Source organism: Coprinopsis cinerea, assembly GCF_000182895.1.
Source record: "Coprinopsis cinerea okayama7#130 chromosome 4 map unlocalized cont3.4, whole genome shotgun sequence".
In the NCBI taxonomy this organism is placed as follows: domain Eukaryota; kingdom Fungi; phylum Basidiomycota; class Agaricomycetes; order Agaricales; family Psathyrellaceae; genus Coprinopsis; species Coprinopsis cinerea.
In genome coordinates this window covers 90,174-105,844 of record NW_003307541.1, presented here as the reverse complement: position 1 = coordinate 105,844, position 15,671 = coordinate 90,174, and the positions used below count along the sequence as shown (strand labels likewise).

Genomic DNA, 15,671 nt, shown 5'->3' with positions numbered 1-15,671 from the left:
CTCGACGAGTTGCCCTTTATTTTTCTAACGTTCGACAATGCACCGCCTTTCGACGACCTCTTCCCGCTCGCTGCGACGTGCTGCCCAGCGCCAGTTGGCTAAGCAGCAAACGCGGGGTGCGCATAAGGAGATTAAGTTCTCTAATGAGGGCCGGGCGAGCATTTTGAAGGGTGTTGATGTTTTGGCAAACGCTGTTTCTGTTACGCTGGGTCCTAAGGGTATGTCTTTACTGTCCTAGGTGTTGGTTAGATACTGACAACGCGTGTAGGTCGCAATGTGATCATTGAGCAGCAGTTTGGTGGTCCAAAAATCACCAAGGGTGAGTTGGCGTCACCACGCCCTCTTCGTGCCTTTCATGCTAACCTACTCGCGTAGACGGTGTTACTGTTGCCAAGTCCATCACGCTGAAGGACAAGTTTGAGAACCTCGGTGCTCGGTACGTGTTCCCGCATTCTCCCGCCATATGCGCCCGGAATTGACGCCCGCCCAGTCTCGTCCAGGATGTCGCGTCAAAAACGAACGAAGTCGCTGGTGACGGTACCACCACGGCCACCGTCCTCGCCCGTGCCATCTACTCGGAGGGTGTGAAGAACGTTGCTGCTGGCTGCAACCCCATGGACCTCCGCCGAGGTTCCCAAGCCGCCGTCGACCGCGTCGTCAACTTCCTTTCCCAACACGCCAAGACTGTCACCACCACCGCTGAAATCGCCCAAGTCGCCACCATTTCTGCCAACGGCGATACCCACGTTGGTAACCTCATCGCCCAGGCCATGGAGAAGGTTGGCAAGGAGGGTGTCATCACTGTGAAGGAGGGCAAGACCATCGAGGATGAGATTGAGATTACCGAGGGCATGCGCTTCGACCGTGGTTTCATCTCGCCCTACTTCATCACCGACGTCAAGACCCAAAAGGTCGAGTTCGAGAAGCCCCTCGTCCTCTTGTCCGAGAAGAAGATTTCCCTCCTCCAGGACATCCTTCCTTCCCTCGAGGCCGCCGCCCAGCAGCGTCGACCTCTCATCATCATTGCCGAGGATATCGATGGCGAAGCTCTCGCTGCCTGCATTCTCAACAAGCTCCGTGGCCAGCTCAAGGTCTGCGCCGTCAAGGCTCCCGGATTCGGCGACAACCGCAAGTCCATCCTCGGCGACATTGCCATCCTCACTGGTGGTACCGTCTTCACTGACGAGCTCGAGGTCAAGCTCGAGCAGGCCACCGTCGACATGCTCGGCTCTACCGGCTCCATCACCGTCACCAAGGACGACACCATCATCCTCAACGGTGAGGGCTCCAAGGACGCCATCCAGGCCCGCTGCGAGCAGATCCGCTCACTCATCAACGACCCCACCACCTCTGACTACGACCGCACCAAGCTCCAGGAGCGTCTCGCTAAGCTCTCCGGTGGTGTCGCTGTCATCAAGGTCGGCGGTGCCTCCGAGGTCGAGGTCGGTGAGAAGAAGGATCGCTACGACGATGCTTTGAACGCCACCCGTGCTGCCGTCGAGGAGGGTATCCTCCCCGGTGGTGGTACCGCCCTCCTCAAGGCTTCCCTTCAACTTGCCACCACCTCCCCTTCCGCCAACTCTTCTTCCTCCCCCACCTCCCCCTCCGCCGAGCCTATCCCCACCGCCAACTTTGACCAAGAACTCGGTGTCGCCATCATCCGCCGCGCCATCACCCACCCCGCGCGCACCATCCTCAAGAACGCTGGAGAGGAGTCGTCTGTCATTGTCGGCACCCTTCTCGAGAAGTACGGTGGTGAAGACCAGTTCAACTATGGCTACGATAGTGCCAAGGGTGGCTATGTGGACATGGTTGAGCAGGGCATTGTTGATCCTTTCAAGGTTGTGAGGACTGCGCTTGTTGATGCTAGTGGTGTTGCTAGTTTGTTGACGACGAGTGAGGCGTGTATTGTTGATGCGCCTGAGGAGGAGCCGAAGGGCATGCCTGGTATGGGAGGGATGGGTGGCATGGGCGGTATGGGTGGTATGGGAGGGTTCTAAGTGCCTAGTCAGGGTGCTTAGACGTGCCTTTCCGTTCACTTTTTATCCCCCTGCTATTGCATAACCACCACCACCTATTCGACTAGTATACTAATTCTAATCCCACTGTTATATTCGTTAGATTTAGCATTTTTTTACGTACGCATAGTAAACACCCCACTCATCCAACGCATTGCATTTTTGTCTTTTTTACGGTTTCTAATGGGAGTTTGCACGAGTTGTAGGAAACGATGCGAAGTAAGAAATGAGAGTATTGTCTTTTCATGCCCGACTTAGTATTGAGGAGAGAAGTGGCAGCGATCCGCTAACTTTGTTCCGCCCAGTTCACGCGTCTAGTCGTCGCAGATCGAGAGTTGCCTTGGACATGGTAGTGGACAGCAATGTGCTTTTCTGGCGTGACAGAGTCGTCGGACATGTTGCAGTTTGCCGAGCGCTTAATCACTTATGCCGGGCATTGCGAACGATAAAAATGTTCCTCCCCTCTTCCTCGAGGCAGAAAAAGGATTTGACGAGAGTGGGATTCGAACCCACGCCCTTTCGGACCAGATAACTGCACGTCTGTACGTGCTGGTCTCCTTAGTCTGGCGCCTTAGACCGCTCGGCCATCTCGCCCCTTGAGCGCTTATTCCTGCTTGTCTCTCCGAGCCACACGGTTAGATTTCAGCTGAGCAGCCTTCCATTTCACTGGTTTGGCTTATTCGCAGGTCGTAGCGAAGGCCTGAAATACAGGGAGGGAAGCCTTGCATTAGCAGTCGAGGCCAGCACCCTTTAGGCACGTCACGCTCCGATCCGGGGTGCCCTTCTGGGCGCTCCCCTGAGACCCGACTTTGCGTCCAGTGACTTTACCTGTAACGAATAAGTCACCGGAGCCGCTGGGAAAATAACATCAGTGACTCAGTAAATGAGTTCACTTAGTCATATTAGGACCGCAATGGGCGCTTCTCCTCCTGTAATGCCCGCAATAGAAGGACATAGATGTCTTCGATCGAACGCGTTGTAACTTTAGGGGGATAGATAAGGGATTTGCTCTTTGAACTTGGCGGTCAACATATCCCGGAATCTCCAGTGATGAATTCAAATGGGTTTCGTGCATTCCTGAGGGCTTGCCGGCTAATGACGTCGACATCACGCCGAGGGCTGTCGTCGAATGCATAAAAACTCGTTCTCCACTCATCTGGAGCACCACCACTCCCTACAGACTCGTATCTGCAACTCAGTGCCCTATCATCTCTGAACCACTGTATTATAGCATTCAACCAACGATGGCCGAATACTCAAAACCCAAGATGACCTACGGTATCCCTGATTTTACTTACTCGTGAAAAGCGCGTCCTCACGAGGGCGTCCTCATCATTCCAGTGAAGCTGGGTAATTCTGGCCTCAAGGTGTCCAAGATCATCCTCGGATGCATGTCTTACGGTTCACCAAAGTGGTCGGAATGGGTCCTCGATGAGGAGGAGTCGTTCAAGCATATCAAGGCTGCGTGCGTATCTCTCTGCATCACTTCTGACAAGAGTCTTTCCGCCCGTACAGTTACTGAGGTTTCTCTCCGTCCGCAGTTGGGAGGCTGGAATCAACACTTTCGATACAGCCGACGTTTGTTTTCCTCCTTCTTAGCTGCTGGGCCTGTTGGAATCTGACTTGGAGTATGGTGTCTATTACAGGTCTATTCCAACGGACTGTCTGAGATCATCCTTGGAAATGCTATCAAGAAGTTGAACATACCCAGGGAGGAGATCGTGGTTCTCAGCAAGGTAAGCAGCGCACTGGAAGCACCGTCACCTCTGTAATCAGATACTAAAAGTGCTTTTCAGGTTTTCTTCACAGTCGCGAAGAAACCCGAAGAGTACTGTTTGTTCGGGGAAGGAGCAGACAACACTGGATATGTCAATCAATGGGGGCTCAGTCGGAAGGTTAGAGACTTACTCCATCATCGAGAGAATGTCACGCTCATAATCGTATCGCTAAATGTTTGTCATGTAGCATATATTCGACGGCGTGAAGAACAGCCTGAAGCGACTTCAGCTCGATTACATCGACGTCTTGCAATGTCACCGATTCGATTATGATACGCCCATCGAGGAGACGGTATGTATGATTATCATTCTAGAGAGACACAAACTCTGAGTTCTGTCGCTGCAGATGCAAGCCCTTCACGACGTCGTCAAGGCTGGATATGTGCGCTACATTGGGATGTCTTCGTGTCATGCCCATCAATGTAAGTCTTACATAGAGTTAACTTGGTTTGAACACTGAAACTGACGGTCCTGACCAGTCCAAGCCATGCAAAGTACGAGTGGCTCGTGTACAATTCCATTGGTTGTAGCGTCTAATGGTTCCTCTGACAGACTATGCAATCAACAACAACCTCACGCCGTTCATTTCAATGCAGAACCACTACAACTTGCTTTATCGCGAAGAGGAGAGGGAGATGTTCCCCGCTCTGAAGGTATAATTCTCGTTTGTTTCCAGGTGTACTTTTCCCCTCACATCTGCCTTTTTGTCTTAGGGCTCCGGCGTTGGAGCTATCCCGTGGTCTCCTCTCGCTCGTGGACTGCTTACCCGCCCTTTGAACGTCGAAACGCACCGCTCAGGCACGGACCTGTAAGATCATCTCTTCTTGCTTCTTATAGCTTGTTTCGGACTTAGATTACGAACTCGACATAGGTTCAAAGGTTACAAAGTGGAAGGAGGGGGAGAGAAGATCATTTCGAGGTTGGGTCCCATTTATTCAGTGGCAACTTTTCTCCTACTAAGCCTTCGTTTGCACGCAGTGTCGAGTCGATTGCGAAGAAACGCGGTGTCAGCATGGCGCAGGTGGCGCTTGCTTGGGTTATGTCCAAGCCAGGTAGGCTGTCATGGACTTGTGTCATCGCCCCGACTTTCTGACTGGTGTTCAAATACTAGGGGTCAGTGCTCCCATTGTTGGCACGACTTCAGTCGACAAATTGTATGATCTTCTCAGTAAGTCACGGTATGCACTCTGGATGTGACGTATCGCTTACGGGATAAATTCGAATAGAGGCCATCGACTTGAAGTTGACAGAAGACGAGATCAAGGAATTGGAAGGTCCTTACGAGGCTCAAGGCATCTTCGGACACTGGTAACAGCGCACTGCACACCAACCCCCATCCCCATGGACATGTCGATTCCGGTGTATATAGTGCCTTTCGAAACTTCAATGTCATGTTCATGTTTATTTCCGGACAGCTGATGGAAGGACACTCTACCTTCCACGGGCGGCTATCAGCAGGAAGCACGCGTCTAAGCTTATCTTGACGATCAATCAAAAGCTTCCGCTAACTGGATGATTAATAAACATCAAATCCGGGGAGCTACCCGCCTCTCGGCTTACTAGATGAGGGTCATGAGGAACAGGTTTTAAAGTCTCCCAGCGACGTCAGCTGTGACACACATACTTGACCAGTGACCCCCAACTTGTTGGCCAACCGATTCACTCTCTGTCCTTCGAATTAACAAAGGCTTATTAACATTGCGACATGGCTTCGGACGCACAGAAGACCAAGATGCCTTATGGTAAGTGCTTGCAGGTTATCGCTACGATTATGATACCAGGAGTTACGGTTGAACCCACACGAAACCTCAGTTAGGCTTGGAAATTCGGGTCTGAAAGTCTCCAAGATCATCCTTGGAACTATGTCGTACGGCGATCCAAACTGGCAGGGATGGGTACTCGACGAAGAGGAATCATTGAAGCATATCAAAGCTGCATACGATGCGGGGATTAACGCATTCGATACTGCCAATGTGCGTCTCCTCTCAGTTTCATCACCCGATCATTCACAGCGTAATGGCCTCACCGTGACGAACATGAACTTCAACACAGACCTATTCGAACGGTGCATCCGAAGAAATCCTCGGCAAGGCGATCAAGAAGTTCAATCTTCCTCGAGACGAGATTGTCGTTCTCACCAAGGTCTGGTCACCACCATCTCTTTACCGTCGCGATCAAGGAAGGTTCTTACGGGGCCATTTCGTGTAGGTCTACTTCGCGGTTGGAAATAAACCAGGAGACTTTTTCCTGGCTGGAGACGGCGCTGACGAAAAGGGGTATATCAACCAGCACGGATTGAGCAGGAAGGTGAGGGTCGGATGGTCGTTTTTTTTTCGCGTTCAGGCTTGCTAATGCATCGAGGTACATAGCACATCTTCGACTCTGTGAAGAAATCCTTGGAACGCCTCCAGCTTGACTATATCGATGTTCTGCAATGTCAGTCGAGTTTGACCGTCGTGATGCCGAGTCCCAGAAAGTCTGAATGTTGTCGTCCCGAGCAGGTCACCGCTTTGACTACAACACCCCGATCGAAGAGACTGTGAGCGTCATGGTGTTGAACCGTTTAGCCTCACTGCTGACCAAAGCTTTCTGGGCTCTAGATGCAAGCTCTCCACGACGTCGTTAAAGCTGGATATGTTCGTTATATCGGAATGTCGTCTTGTTGGGCGTGGCAATGTGCGTCTCCCAAGAACCTAATACCACCTACACCCTGACTCATCACTGACGCTCACATCATGTTAGTCCACGCTATGCAAAGTCAGTTCCTCCATGAACCCCCTATGGGCCAAAAGACTGACGTCAAGCCCCGATAGACTACGCCATCAACAACAACCTCACGCCCTTCATCTCGATGCCAAACCACTACAACCTTCTGTATCGTGAAGAAGAGCGCGAGATGTTCCCTACCCTAAAGGTGCCTTCCTTTTTCTGTTCTGCGAATTGTCTCTTTTAAATCGCTCGTCATGGAACAGTATCTCGGCGTTGGCGCAATCCCATGGTCGCCTCTTGCGCGCGGACTGCTCACTAGGCCTCTGAATGCCCAATCGACAAGAGCTGGAATCGACAGGTTAGCATACTTTACCTCACTTTACAGCGAACGGATTGATCGCTCACCGGCACCCTGGATAGGATGTTGAAGGGATACAACGTTGGCGAAGGAGGCCAGAAGATCATCTCTGCGTAAGGACTGATTCTCCGTTGCATTACATTGTCATCTATAGCTAATGAATGATTCCTCAAGCGTCGAATCGATCGCGAAGAAACGAGGACTTAGCATGGCTCAGGTTGCTCTCGCATGGATGCTTTCAAAGCCAGGCTCGTCCCTCTCATTCATTGCCTTGTACCGACTGGATCTCATTGACCATTGTCTTGCTTCCAGGTGTCACCGCTCCTATTGTCGGCACTACCTCGCTCGATAACCTGCGGGAGCTATTGGGTGAGCTTCGCGTCCAGTTCAGGCCTTGTTCATTGCTAACTAGTGTCCGTTACCCCTAGATGCTGTCCATGTCGCACTCACAGAAGAGGAAATCAAAGAGCTGGAGGAACCATACGAGACTCAGAATGCGTTCGGGCACTTCTAGATGTCAAGATAGACACGTCTGTACGCTTCGAGTACTAGGATATGTACTTAAAGAATACGACTGAACAACCACAGAATGGGATCTCTGGATAGAGTATTAGATACCGTGAAGCGCCGATTAGCCTCAAAACGGGAAAGGGAAAAAAACAAAAACAAAAACAAATACGCTAGCAATCCAACCAAAGAAATTCGGATACGGGGAATCGAACCCCGAGCTGCCGCGGACTGACTCTCGTTCGATGAGAGGCGGCAATGTTAGCCGTTACACCATATCCGATGTAATGGAAAGACTCGTCGTTGCTTTTTTCGCAGAACCTTCGTTGTTTCCTTGTATACTACCAGGATCGAAGGTATGCGTCGCTTCAACCCTCAGGCCTCATCGTTGGGTATTATGTATCACTTAAATGCAGGGGTGTTGTCATAATAGACAACGGTTATTAAAAAGGCTAAACGAGGAGTTATCGCACCTACGTATGATCAAAGATGAAATAAGGACTTCTGGATTCTGGAACGTATAAACACGAGCTCCTGCACATTTAGGCGACGCATGAAATTGACTAGACTAGAAGCGGTAAAAGATGCTGCCCAGCCAGGTGTCCAGCCCTGTCACTCGGAACAACCAACAGGAATAAGCGCTTAAGGGGCGAGATGGCCGAGCGGTCTAAGGCGCCAGACTAAGGAGACCAGCACGTACAGACGTGCAGTTATCTGGTCCGAAAGGGCGTGGGTTCGAATCCCACTCTCGTCAAATCCTTTTGCGTCTTCGTAGAAGGAAACATTTTGCCGCTCACTGTGTCCGGCATAGGGATTAGGCGCCCGGTAAACGCGTGGTGTCCGACCTTCTGCTTCGGAACGACCAGCAGACATAAGTGCTCAAACCGTTAAGCATTGGGCACTACTGCAGAGAACGTGGACTATACGAGAGGATCAGTGCCAGAGTTAGACCGACTGGAAGACCGAGACTAGATTAGATTAATTAGATCATTAGACCACATCATCAGTTAGATAGACTACCAGAATGGGACCACGACCATCCCACCCGCTCATCCGTTCGTGCGTCTCCAGCATTCGCGAGGCCGTCCGCTCAACTGAAGTCCAGCCCGTCCCTGGGAACGACCAGCAGGGATAAGCGCCCAATGGCGAGATGGCCGAGCGGTCTAAGGCGCCAGACTAAGGAGACCAGCATGTTCAGACATGCAGTTATCTGGTCCGAAAGGGCGTGGGTTCGAATCCCACTCTCGTCACATCCTTTTGCGTCTCCGCAGAAGGAAACATTTTGCCTCTCGCATTGTCCGGGATATAGCTTAAGCGCCCGATAAGAGCATGCGAGTCCACTTTTTCCTCCCACATTCTTATCGACTTTCCCCCTCACCCAGACCTGGAAATGACCTCATCATAATTCAAGCAGTCCCTGTTCACAGCTAAGTAGGTTTGTACCAGCAGAAGTCGAGACTCCCATTGGTAAAACCACCGACGCTCTGACATTGATGGCATCCCGATTTGGGTTGGGATGGGCGATATGACAATCAAGGACAAATACATGGCGTGCTCGACGAAGGCGTCATTGAGCGCTAAGTTGCAACTTGGTTCTCCTCCTCGTACCTTCCCAATTGCAGCTCCCGTCCCCAGTACACAGAATACACCATGAACGCGACTTGGAATTACTTCGACCCGACGCACCACATCTGGCCTCTTCTGGAACCGACAGCACGTGGACTGCTGACCTGATGCTGACAACCAATTCGGAGTGCTGGTCACGAATTCGGAATACCTAGATCGTGGTTATATAGCGCGGTTCGCTTGAATTCGGAATTCCTCGAGCTCCCCCACTCGTCCTCTGCACACCTCTGTCCCTGGAGCGTGACCTGGTTTCGTCTTCCTATCTTCGTTTCGCTATGCAATTTTCAGCCTCGACTTCGGGAGTTTTACGATACTGCAGACCTAGAACACTTTCACGAGCACTGTCTCGCCCTATTTCCAGACTTTCGTCCCACTCCACGCCCACCCTCGCTCCACGAACCGCTCACCCAGGCCTCCAAATATCAGTTTCGACGTCCACCTTCGTCAAGACATCTCCGTCTTTCCAAACATACTCCAAAATTGCGCGGCGGTACAGCTCTACGCGGACTTCACTAATGACGGCCACGGAACCCACCTGTGTCACCCAGTCCCAAAGTCCAGGAGACGCTACCGTCTATTCGTTCTTCGAAGATGCGACCTCAACGTGGCAGTACATCGTCGTGGACCCTGCTACTAAGAAGGCTGTCATCATCGACCCCGTGCTCGACTACAACCCAGCGTCGGGCGCCATCACCACCGAGACTGCTGACGGTCTCCTCGCCTTCGTGAAGGAGAGAGGCCTTGACGTCATCATGCTACTCGAAACTCACGCCCACGCCGACCATCTCACGTCGGCACAGTACCTCAAGCAGAAGTTGGGTGGGAATGTTCCAGTTGGTATTGGCAAGCGCATCGTAGGTGTGCAGAAGCGGTTTGCGGATGTGTATGGGGTGGAGAAGGAGAGGTACGAGGGGGCGTTCGACAAGCTGTGGGAGGACGACGAGAAGTTCAAGATTGGGGAATTGGAGTGCCAGATTGTGCACCTCCCCGGTCACACTCCTGACCACGTCGGGTACCAAGTCGGAGGCAAAGCTCTGTTCCTTGGAGATACTCTTTTCTACGTGCGTATGTTGCAACCTCTTTATGGAACCCCTACTCACGTTTCTCTAGCCTGATGTTGGATCGGCTCGCGCCGACTTCCCTGGTGGTTCCCCTGAAGATCTCTACAACTCCATCGAACGTGTTCTCTCCCTCTCTCCCGATACTCGGATCTACGCCGGCCACGACTACCCACCTGAAGGCGCGGGTCAGCCAAAAGACCGATGTTGGTCCTTCGTCTCTGAGCAGCGAGAGAAGAATGTACATCTCACCTCGAAACTGGGCGACATTCCCAACCTCGCCATCAACTCTGCTGAAGAGAAACCAGAGGACGTAATGAATCGCTTCATCCAGTGGCGTGCGAAGCGAGATAAATCCCTAGGTGCGCCCAGGCTCATCCACCCCTCCCTTCAAGTCAACATTTGCGCTGGTCGACTCCCCGGTCGCGACGAGAACGGTCGAAGAATGATGAAAATCCCCCTCAAAGTACCCGAGGGTCTGTAACTAGTTTTCCATCGTGTTCTATTTAGTTCGTCGTTATGCTTTCGCCATTGTACTTTTGTATGTAACCCCGTTCGCAATTCATCTTCTGTGTTCTGTTATCGATCGTTCTTGCCCCACCGGATCGTCTTCTGTTCTTCGTCATCGGTTCCCGGCCCTGGGCACTTCTCCACCCCCGTTTCGATTTGAGCGATTTGACGGTGGCGTAACTGGTGTTATCTCCATTTCAACCCCATTCCTTCTCAATATGTTCTTTTCAGGCTTTCTTTTAAATCTGGTTCAACGTTGAACCATTCTCGATTGGTCGCTTCCCGGCGACATTCCTCCGAGAAGTTCAGTTCTGTGATCGCTATCACATCGAGCTATGGCACTAGGCTTTAACATTGTATAGCTACAAAACGTTACTCAAGTCGAACAGGAGCGAAAAGGGACTGAAATCTGAGTAAATCTTTGGGGAATAATGGTCCCAATCCTCGCGTGGGGATGACGTCGTTCTCGTTCGGGGGGTAATAGAGATTTGCCCCGAATCATCCCCCGTCCGCTTGGTTTAAGATCCGCCCTCCCGCCCCTTTTCTTTTGTGGATGGAAAAAGTTCACGCGACGCTGAGCCAAGCCACACAACCACGTTGCTCTCATTACAAAACAGGGCGTGCGATTGCGTCTCATTGTAAGCCGGCATTATGGCTTCCTCGACGAAATCTCGGAGTTGGAGACACGGCTGACTGGGCCAACTATAAGTAGCCCCCTCTCCTCTTTCGACAGCTCCTTACTTCCCCACCACACTTCATCTCAGTTCAAGATGGTTCAGGTTCCCAAGATCAAGCTCAACAACGGCCAGGAGATCCCTCAAGTCGGGTTCGTTCCATTTCATTCGCTCGCGGGTGTCACTCTTTATCTTATCTCTAATCGCGGTTTTCTTCTTTAGATTCGGTCTCTGGAAGGTCACCGAAAACACCGCTGATGTCGTCTACAACGCCATCAAGGCTGGTTACCGACTCTTCGACGGTGCCTTCGGTAAGTTTACCTTTAGATTGGCTGGCGATCTCTTTCCCTGACGCCGATCTCTTTCTCTCGATTAGATTACGGCAACGAGAAGGAGGCTGGCCAGGGTATCAAGCGTGCCATCGATGAGGGCATCGTCAAGCGTGAGGACTTGACCATCGTCTCCAAGCTCTGGAACACCTTCCACGAGAAGGAGCGCGTCGAGCCCATCACCCGCCAGCAGCTCGAATGGTGGGGAATTGAGTGAGTACAGCCTTTTCAATCATGCCTTTGGTTTCTGATTGACGCTTTCTCCTTCACAGCTACTTCGACATCTTCTACATCCACTTCCCCGTCGCCCTCGAGTACGTCGACCCCAAGGACAGCTACCCCTCCGGCTGGACCAACCTTGAGGGTAAGGTCGTCGAGAGCAAGGCCTCCATCCAGGAGACCTGGCAGGCCATGGAGAGGCTCGTTGACCTCGGCTTGGCCAAGAGCATCGGTATCTCCAACTTCCAGGGTGCTTTGATCATCGATCTCCTCCGATATGCTCGCATCCGCCCCGCCATCCTCCAAGTCGAGATCCACCCCTACCTCACCCAAAACGCCCTCCTCGACTTTGCCAAGTCCCAGAACATTGCCGTCACCGCCTACTCTTCGTACGTCACTCTTCTTTGTCTTTTGTGTTATATATCGCTGACGTTATGCGATAGCTTCGGTCCCCAATCCTTCGTCGAGCTCGACTGGGACAAGGCCAAGGATACCCCTCCCCTCTTCGAGCACCAGGTCATCACCACCATCGCCTCCAAGCACAACAAGACCCCCGCCCAGGTCCTCCTCCGATGGGCCACCCAGCGCGGCTTGGCTGTCATCCCCAAGTCCAACTCTCCTCAGCGCTTGAAGGAGAACTTGGAGCACACCAACTTTGACCTTACTGAGGAGGAGATCAAGCAGATCACCAGCCTCAACAAGGACCTCCGCTTCAACAACCCTCCCGACTACCTCGGCACCCTCTACATCTTCGCTTAAGCGTTGGAACCAAGGGTTAAAAGGGTAGAAGTGTAATAAGTTATCAATGGAAATGTATTATTATTGATCAATCGTATACGATTTGTGGACATCGAAAGTAATGGCTTGTGTCTTTTTTGCTTGAGTCCGCTCGAGTTACGCGAGGTAGAGCGCCGGCGCTTAACCTGGGCTTGGCGTGATGGGCGGCCTTTGCTTTTACTTCCGATTCGACCATCAAAATCACTTCACGTGAGCTGGGGATGTGATGGAAGGCAATTCCATTGATTAGGTGACCACCGTCGTCGACACATCTCTTGAACCAGTGCAGGACACTACATCAAACAAAAAGCCCAACTCCTTCACCACCACGTAGCATCCCTTACCCCCCCCCCCCGTTTCACCGCCCAAGATGAGCCTGGAGGTTGAGAAACTCATTCTGGAGAACCACGACGACATTGCCTCGGACGACGACGAAGGAGCGCCCATCTTGCAACCCATAACGAAAGAAGAGTTGCGCGCTATCCGCGCAGAGAGGAGAGCGCAGAAAGCTGCCGAGATTCATGCAAAGGCTGAGGTGTTTAGACGTATGGTGCGTACACGGTTTCTCATTCCTTTCGTACGACATGGGGCTTAAGCAGCGTTTTGTAGGGAGACGAGCTGTATGAGAAGGAGAAATATGAGGAAGCGCTGATTCCGTACCTCGAGGCTACTCAGATTTGGCCTTCGAATGTGGAATATTATATCCTGCTCTCTGCAGCGTATACGAAACTCAAGTGGTGAGTGCGCCTTTGGGCTCGTTGGGAGGACGACTGACAAGGATCGCAGGTTCGAGGAGGCCGCTCATGCTGCGACCCGCGCACTGACCCTTGACCCTAAATCCATTGAGGCTCGTTACACCCGAGCTTTGGCCCGTCTCGAACAGAGATTGCTGACGGCAGCTAAAATAGGTACACGCTTCCTCCCATCTGTCCTATTCATGTTCACCCGGCTTACTTCCCTTTGCCTAGACCTCGAAATCGTAGTCGAGCACGAGCCGACACATGAGAAGGCGAAAACATCTCTCGACGAACTCAAGGCGACGCTCGATGCAGCCGCCAAGCCTGGATCAGAAGGAAACACTGCGGAAGCTGCCCTACCTACCCTGCAAGACCTCGATTTCTCGTACCCTCAGTACGACGATAGTCCTCTGGACGTGGATGAGGTTTCCAACTCTAGTGACTGCAACCATCGAGGCAACGGCGTTCCATGCCGATACTATAATCGAGGTCGCTGTGGGAAGGGTATTGCCTGTCCGTATTCGCATGCTCCGGACGAGAAGAGTGTGCGAGACGATCTGTAAGCCATTTCACCTTTTCCGGTGTCGCTATTTTGGTCACTGACAGGATTCCTACAGCGGGCACAACGTCTGCATCTACTTCCTCCTGGACAATTGCAGGTATGGAGAGACGAAATGTGTCTACTCGCACTCCAAGGAGTTCCTTCCGAACCGTGGATGGTGGTCGGACCCCGAGCAGACCGAGAAGATCAAGGCTATCGTCGAGCTTACGGAAAAAACTGCGAAAGAGCAGCGATCGCTCGCTCAAGTGTTTAAGCGCCAGTCCAAGGCATCGGCGCTTTCGAAGCTCAAGTCGAGAGGCAAAGCGTACAAGACGCCCAAGACTCCTAAGACGACCCAGGAGAAAGCTGAAGGGGAGGGTAAAGATGGGAACGAGGAAGAGAAGGGTGGGGAATCTGGTGATAAGAAGCCCGAGAAGAGCAGACCGAGATCGAAGAAGTACCACAGGTACCCGGGCCATCGAAAGCCCAAGTCGAACGCGACTACTGGGGGACCGGTGACTGCTACACCTTCTAGCTCTTCGGTGGGGGAACAGACGTCGCCTACTACTGCCCACCCTGAACAGAGCACACCAGTTCCGGCAGTTGGCGCTTGAAAGCGCGGATTCTCCACTTATAACTTGTGAGTTCTTCAGCTCCAAGATCCCGTGGATTAAATTGCTGACGGCTTAACCCCTCTGTAGAACGCCTATCCAAGTTGTACCTGCTATGTAACGCCAATCTACGAGAAGTATATATATCACGATAATTTATTTGGCCACTATCCATGCGTTGGTGTTAACCGCCAGCGACATCCTTGAGCGCTTGAGCATCTGAACCACTATGACGTCACAGAGAAGTCACCTATATCATTGAATCGTCCTCTCACCACGCAGTCGCCAGTACCTTTCCCTCTTCCACCGTCTAGCTGACTCAACGACCAGCAATGTCACACTGTAACTCAACCGAAGTCCCAGGAGATCCTCTTTCTACCAAGTCCAGGATTCTCGGGACTGGGGCATCGCTCACCCAGGACTTCGAACCTGTCAAGAATATCTGCGCGTTTCTGAACGCGTTTCACTGCTATGCAGATGAACCTGGACGCTATGTGGAGGCTTCGCATTACTGTGCGCATGTCACTGAAGGTAATCATTTCACGCACTCTATTACAATGAAGAATGTGCTGATACGTTGGGCATAGATGTTCGTCAATGTTTGATTTACGACTCGCCTGAACGCAACGCGCGCTTGATTGGAGGTGCGCGCCCATGTTTCGGATGGTAGCTCTCTTCTAACCTCAGGCTGAAGTCGAGTATATGATTACACCCAAGCTGTACGAGACCCTCGACCCGGAGGAACGCAAACTCTGGCACTCGCACGTTTTCGAGGTTAAATCGGGTATGCTCATCATGCCCTCTCCTCTGAAGACCTCGGGCATGCCCATTCCAGAAACCGTTTGGGAGAAAGCGGAAAACGCAGAGATGGAGGAGGTGATTGGTTTGTATGGAAAGACATTCCATTTCTGGCAGGTCGATAGAGGGGATAAATTACCTCTGGGGATGCCGAAGTTGATGGGTTCGTTCACCGAGCGCGAGAGTATGCCCAAGTTTGAGGAGGTCGTTGGGGAGAGGGATAAGCGGTTTGGGAGTGATTGGAAGAGGAAGAAGGAGATTAGGGGGTATATTCCAGTGCCGGAGTTACATCCAGGTGAGTTCGGTTCGGCGCTTCGCTGTAACAGGAAACTAGAGCATCTCTTCCAGACGCTGATCAGGCCAACGTAAACTCCAAACGCAAGAAATTGAAGAGAGCAGATGTATTGGTTACATAGAATGG

General features: G+C 52.0%; 7 protein-coding genes and 4 non-coding genes across 11 annotated transcripts; 9 read left to right on the top strand and 2 right to left on the bottom strand.

Annotated features, from left to right (window-relative positions):
* Positions 1–2,228, top strand: CC1G_02564 (heat shock protein). Its single transcript, XM_001840049.2, has 4 exons — positions 1–218; positions 269–319; positions 376–436; positions 491–2,228. Exons 1-4 carry the CDS (start codon positions 38–40, stop codon positions 1,998–2,000), a joined length of 1,803 nt encoding a protein of 600 aa, XP_001840101.1. The 5' UTR covers positions 1–37; the 3' UTR covers positions 2,001–2,228.
* A 278-nt stretch (positions 2,229–2,506) lies between these two features.
* CC1G_20078 lies at positions 2,507–2,612 on the bottom strand. The gene has a single exon. It is a non-coding gene; the product is annotated as a tRNA-Leu (tRNA).
* A 585-nt stretch (positions 2,613–3,197) lies between these two features.
* Positions 3,198–5,108, top strand: CC1G_02563 (oxidoreductase; the record flags this gene model as incomplete). Its single annotated transcript, XM_001840048.2, has 14 exons — positions 3,198–3,296; positions 3,360–3,483; positions 3,560–3,596; positions 3,665–3,754; positions 3,815–3,913; positions 3,984–4,088; positions 4,143–4,218; positions 4,276–4,290; positions 4,349–4,449; positions 4,510–4,604; positions 4,668–4,715; positions 4,775–4,848; positions 4,908–4,964; positions 5,023–5,108. The coding sequence occupies exons 1-14, from the start codon at positions 3,263–3,265 to the stop codon at positions 5,106–5,108; spliced, it is 1,041 nt and encodes a 346-aa protein (XP_001840100.1). The 5' UTR covers positions 3,198–3,262.
* A 319-nt stretch (positions 5,109–5,427) lies between these two features.
* CC1G_14311 (aryl-alcohol dehydrogenase) lies at positions 5,428–7,377 on the top strand (the record flags this gene model as incomplete). The annotated part of the gene is made up of 13 exons (XM_002911270.1): positions 5,428–5,538; positions 5,609–5,769; positions 5,849–5,938; positions 6,005–6,103; positions 6,166–6,232; positions 6,298–6,335; positions 6,397–6,472; positions 6,539–6,553; positions 6,610–6,710; positions 6,769–6,863; positions 6,926–6,976; positions 7,057–7,232; positions 7,292–7,377. The coding sequence occupies exons 1-13, from the start codon at positions 5,502–5,504 to the stop codon at positions 7,375–7,377; spliced, it is 1,092 nt and encodes a 363-aa protein (XP_002911316.1). The 5' UTR covers positions 5,428–5,501.
* Positions 7,378–7,564: 187 nt separating this feature from the next.
* On the bottom strand, positions 7,565–7,653 carry CC1G_20077. The gene has a single exon. It is a non-coding gene; the product is annotated as a tRNA-Glu (tRNA).
* A 365-nt stretch (positions 7,654–8,018) lies between these two features.
* On the top strand, positions 8,019–8,124 carry CC1G_20076. Its single transcript has one exon. It is a non-coding gene; the product is annotated as a tRNA-Leu (tRNA).
* Positions 8,125–8,514: 390 nt separating this feature from the next.
* CC1G_20075 lies at positions 8,515–8,620 on the top strand. Its single transcript has one exon. It is a non-coding gene; the product is annotated as a tRNA-Leu (tRNA).
* A 588-nt stretch (positions 8,621–9,208) lies between these two features.
* Positions 9,209–10,538, top strand: CC1G_12854 (metallo-beta-lactamase; the record flags this gene model as incomplete). The annotated part of the gene is made up of 2 exons (XM_001840045.2): positions 9,209–10,057; positions 10,107–10,538. Exons 1-2 carry the CDS (start codon positions 9,272–9,274, stop codon positions 10,536–10,538), a joined length of 1,218 nt encoding a protein of 405 aa, XP_001840097.2. The 5' UTR covers positions 9,209–9,271.
* A 796-nt stretch (positions 10,539–11,334) lies between these two features.
* Positions 11,335–12,545, top strand: CC1G_12853 (D-xylose reductase; the record flags this gene model as incomplete). Its single annotated transcript, XM_001840044.1, has 5 exons — positions 11,335–11,390; positions 11,461–11,549; positions 11,615–11,780; positions 11,840–12,175; positions 12,230–12,545. 5 exons carry the CDS (start codon positions 11,335–11,337, stop codon positions 12,543–12,545), a joined length of 963 nt encoding a protein of 320 aa, XP_001840096.1.
* Positions 12,546–12,855: 310 nt separating this feature from the next.
* Positions 12,856–14,455, top strand: CC1G_12852 (hypothetical protein; the record flags this gene model as incomplete). Its single annotated transcript, XM_001840043.2, has 5 exons — positions 12,856–13,113; positions 13,173–13,300; positions 13,350–13,471; positions 13,532–13,859; positions 13,918–14,455. Exons 1-5 carry the CDS (start codon positions 12,934–12,936, stop codon positions 14,453–14,455), a joined length of 1,296 nt encoding a protein of 431 aa, XP_001840095.1. The 5' UTR covers positions 12,856–12,933.
* Positions 14,456–14,760: 305 nt separating this feature from the next.
* CC1G_12851 (DUF1264 domain-containing protein) lies at positions 14,761–15,666 on the top strand (the record flags this gene model as incomplete). Its single annotated transcript, XM_001840042.2, has 4 exons — positions 14,761–14,983; positions 15,040–15,096; positions 15,147–15,545; positions 15,599–15,666. Exons 1-4 carry the CDS (start codon positions 14,785–14,787, stop codon positions 15,664–15,666), a joined length of 723 nt encoding a protein of 240 aa, XP_001840094.1. The 5' UTR covers positions 14,761–14,784.
* Between the last annotated feature and the right edge of the window lie 5 nt (positions 15,667–15,671).